Raw genomic sequence first — 4,595 nt, forward strand, 5'->3', positions numbered from 1 at the left:
ATGTTTATTTACGGTTTATTCTGGGTTTTTGGGTACAAGATAGCTAAGGATACGATCGAGATAAATTATAATACGCTTTGTTATTACTTTGGTGGTGGGGCGTTTAGAGGGAATATGCGTGTAGGTTGTGCGAGTGGGATTACTTATTGTGAGGGCGGAGCAAGTCAATGAGGGCGGAGCAATTCACTATGTGGATGGAACAAGTCAATATGGGGACGGAGCAAGTCAATATGAGGACGGAGCAAGTCAATATGGGGACGGAGCAAGTCAATATGGGGACGGAGCAAGTCAATATGGGGACGGAGCAAGTCAATATGAGGACGGAGCAAGTCAATATGGGGACGGAGCAAGTCAATATGGGGACGGAGCAAGTCAATATGAGGACGGAGCAAGTCAATATGGGGACGGAGCAAGTCAATATGAGGACGGAGCAAGTCAATATGGGGACGGAGCAAGTCAATATGAGGACGGAGCAAGTCAATATGGGGACGGAGCAAGTCAATATGGGGACGGAGCAAGTCAATATGGGGACGGAGCAAGTCAATGAGGGCGGAGCAATTCACTATGTGGATGGAACAAGTCAATATGGGGACGGAGCAAGTCAATATGAGGACGGAGCAAGTCAATATGGGGACGGAGCAAGTCAATATGGGGACGGAGCAAGTCAATATGGGGACGGAGCAAGTCAATATGGGGACGGAGCAAGTCAATATGGGGACGGAGCAAGTCAATATGGGGACGGAGCAAGTCAATATGAGGACGGAGCAAGTCAATATGGGGACGGAGCAAGTCAATATGAGGACGGAGCAAGTCAATATGGGGACGGAGCAAGTCAATATGGGGACGGAGCAAGTCAATATGGGGACGGAGCAAGTCAATATGGGGACGGAGCAAGTCAATATGGGGACGGAGCAAGTCAATATGAGGACGGAGCAAGTCGATATGGGGACGGAGCAAGTCAGTATGAGGGCGGAGCAAGTCAATATGGGGACGGAGCAAGTCAATATGAGGACGGAGCAAGTCAATATGGGGACGGAGCAAGTCAATATGGGGACGGAGCAAGTCAATATGGGGACGGAGCAAGTCAATATGAGGACGGAGCAAGTCAGTATGAGGGCGGAGCAAGTCAATATGGGGACGGAGCAAGTCAATATGAGGACGGAGCAAGTCAATATGGGGACGGAGCAAGTCAATATGAAGGTCGGGCACTGTTGTGAGGGTCGGGCACTGTTGTGAGGGTCGGGCACTGTTGTGAGGGTGGGGGCACTGTTGTGAGGGTGGGGGCACTGTTGTGAGGGTGGGGGCACTGTTGTGAGGGTGGGGGCACTGTTGTGAGGGTGGGGGCACTGTTGTGAGGGTGGGGGCACTGTTGTGAGGGTGGGGGCACTGTTGTGAGGGTGGGGGCACTGTTGTGAGGGTGGGGGCACTGTTGTGAGGGTGGGGGCACTGTTGTGAGGGTGGGGGCACTGTTGTGAGGGTGGGGGCACTGTTGTGAGGGTGAAGCACTGTTGTGAGGGTGGGGGCACTGTTGTGAGGGTGGGGGCACTGTTGTGAGGGTGGGGGCACTGTTGTGAGGGTGGGGGCACTGTTGTGAGGGTGGGGGCACTGTTGTGAGGGTCGGGCACTGTTGTGAGGGTGGGGGCACTGTTGTGAGGGTGGGGGCACTGTTGTGAGGGTGGGGGCACTGTTGTGAGGGTGGGGGCACTGTTGTGAGGGTGGGGGCACTGTTGTGAGGGTGGGGGCACTGTTGTGAGGGTGGGGGCACTGTTGTGAGGGTCGGGCACTGTTGTGAGGGTCGGGCACTGTTGTGAGGGTGTGGGCACTGTTGTGAGGGTGGGGGCACTGTTGTGAGGGTGGGGGCACTGTTGTGAGGGTCGGGCACTGTTGTGAGGGTCGGGCACTGTTGTGAGGGTCGGGCACTGTTGTGAGGGTCGGGCACTGTTGTGAGGGTCGGGCACTGTTGTGAGGGTGGGGGCACTGTTGTGAGGGTGGGGGCACTGTTGTGAGGGTGGGGCACTGGTGTGAGAATGGGGCACTGGTGTGAGGGTGGGGCACTGGTGTGAGGGTGGGGCACTGTTGTGAGGGTGGGGCACTGTTGTGAGGGTGGGGGCACTGTTGTGAGGGTGTGGCACTGGTGTGAGGGTGTGGCACTGTTGTGAGGGTGGGGGCACTGGTGTGAGGGTGTGGGCACTGGTGTGAGGGTGTGGCACTGTTGTGAGGGTGTGGCACTGTTGTGAGGGTGGGGCACTGTTGTGAGGGTGGGGGCACTGTTGTGAGGGCCGGGCACTGTTGTGAGGGTGGGGCACTGTTGTGAGGGTGTGGCACTGTTGTGAGGGTGTGGCACTGTTGTAGGGTGGGGGCACTGTTGTGAGGGTGGGGCACTGGTGTGAGGGTGGGGCACTGGTGTGAGGGTGGGGCACTGGTGTTAGGGTGGGGCACTGTTGTGAGGGTGGGGCACTGTTGTGAGGGTGGGGGCACTGTTGTGAGGGTGTGGCACTGTTGTGAGGGTGTGGCACTGGTGTGAGGGTGTGGCACTGTTGTGAGGGTGGGGGCACTGGTGTGAGGGTGTGGCACTGTTGTGAGGGTGGGGCACTGGTGTGAGGGTGGGGCACTGTTGTGAGGGTGGGGCACTGTTGTGAGGGTGGGGGCACTGTTGTGAGGGTCGGGCACTGTTGTGAGGGTGGGGCACTGTTGTGAGGGTGGGGGCACTGTTGTGAGTGTGGGGCACATCGAGATGAGGGCGGGGCACATCGAGATGAGGGCGGGGCACTGTTGTGAGGGGGGCACTGTTGTGAGGGTCGGGCACTGTTGTGAGGGGGGCACTGTTGTGAGGGGGGCACTGTTGTGAGGGGGGCACTGTTGTGAGTGTGGGGCACATCGAGATGAGGGCGGGGCACATCGAGATGAGGGCGGGGCACATCGAGATGAGGGCGGGGCACTGTTGTGAGGGCAGGGCACTGTTGAGAGGGTGATGTACCACACTGTCAGGAAAAGACACTTCGTTTTGAGGACTTGCAAAAAAGCTTACGTCTGGCACCAAACATCAACAGTTAGTTCCCCTCGATGTCGATAGAGATGAATATTTGATTAGACTTCAGATGGGAATTCTTACAACGTTTTTATACCGTTATTCCAACTTCAATTAAGAATTCACATACTTTTTCGCGTTTTCATTGTCAAGTTTCTTGTAATTTCTTTAAAATATCTCCCCACTCCAAACTTTGAAAGTTTAACCAAAGAGCCACAAGATCCTTTAGTGTATCACTGAACCGAGCGAGCTCAGATAAAAATAATTCCCAGCACTAATCCGTTGTGCACACAGTCAACACGCGGCGTTGATACCCACCCAAACAAGCCTAGGCTGACACGCCCCTGAAAGTAATCTCCATGGTAATCCAATTGTCCCGTAGCGTGGAACTGTAATCTGTGGCAATCCCCTTCCGTCCGCTCATTCGTGGCCCACCCTTCACGTGCGCCCCCCCCCCACACACACATCAGAAGCGGAAACTCGTTTTTAACATACATACATAATATATGCATGGGTGTAGGGCTGGATTGGGACATGGGGAGTTTTTATAACCATGTTTAAAAATTTTAAACATGGTTCACAATAAAAAAATGCCAAAAAAAAAAAAAAATGCGCACCAAAAAATGCGCAACGGAAAAATGAGCACCCAGTACCCACCGGAATCGTCTCGGTGGGTAGTGTAAGGGGCCTGCTATTACTGCTTTGATTGTTTAAAATGTGTTTATTTAATTAAACCCGATTTGTTGGGTTGTTATTATTGCAAACATGGCAATCTGTAAAGCGGTATGTAACTTTTTAGACATCGAACATCAGTAGTGGATGAATAAAAATGCACATAATTTAAAATCGCGAGGGGGGGGGGGGGGGGGAGGGGGGGGGGCTTTTATTTATATTTCCTGGCCGCTTGGGTACATCAAGTACATCCCTGCGTGTGTTGTGTGTGCTGTTTTTACTGTACTAACCTACACTATACAAACCTTTTTTTTTTTTACTGTTGGTCTTAGCAAAAATCAGGCGTTCCCCAAGCATACTTATTCTGGTGTTGTTAGTCTCCAACAAAAACATAGCCTCGAACAAACTCTTCCAAAAATGTCGACCCCTTTTCGAGCAATACATAAACTCGCCCACCATTTGGCCTGTTTTGGTGCAACACGATTAAACACGTATCATTTTCCCATTTTATTGACACGAGGTGTATACGCTTCTCCCTACAACCTGCTAAACATCGATTAATCTCCAATAATAAATCTTGAATGGATTGAACGAGTAATGGTTCTGATTCTACCCCCCCCCCCCCCCCCCCAATACATTATACGGTTAAATGCTTAGCTTATTGAATTCACTTGCACAGAGAAAGAGAATAGGAATTTCAATAACTTTTTAAATAAATGTATAAAAAGCTGGGCCAAGCATTTGATAAAGGTGAAGTCCCGACATGGTGGTGGAATACAGTTTAGGTCTACTAATGCAATAAATACGGCGTATATCACCCTCACCCCCCTACCCCGTATGACCCGAATACCAGCCCCCCTTCCCTCTTCCCGGCCCTACAAACTCAAAGAGAAGA

At 52.4% G+C, this 4,595-nt stretch overlaps 1 protein-coding gene across 1 annotated transcript; it reads left to right on the forward strand.

Moving 5' to 3' along the window:
* Positions 1 to 209: 209 nt before the first annotated feature.
* Positions 210 to 1,217, forward strand: LOC131957270 (filaggrin-2-like). The gene has a single exon (XM_059322004.1). The coding sequence runs from the start codon at positions 210 to 212 to the stop codon at positions 1,215 to 1,217; it is 1,008 nt and encodes a 335-aa protein (XP_059177987.1).
* The last annotated feature ends 3,378 nt before the right edge of the window (positions 1,218 to 4,595 follow it).

The sequence above is a fragment of the Physella acuta genome, unplaced genomic scaffold (assembly GCF_028476545.2).
Source record: "Physella acuta isolate Inbredline_101_S28 unplaced genomic scaffold, ASM2847654v3 ptg001228l, whole genome shotgun sequence".
Taxonomy (NCBI): Eukaryota; Metazoa; Mollusca; class Gastropoda; family Physidae; genus Physella; species Physella acuta.

Coding starts and splice junctions, on each gene's coding strand:
- LOC131957270 (XM_059322004.1), top strand. CDS start 210: ATGGGGACGGAGCAAGTCAATATGAGGACGGAGCAAGTCAATATGGGG.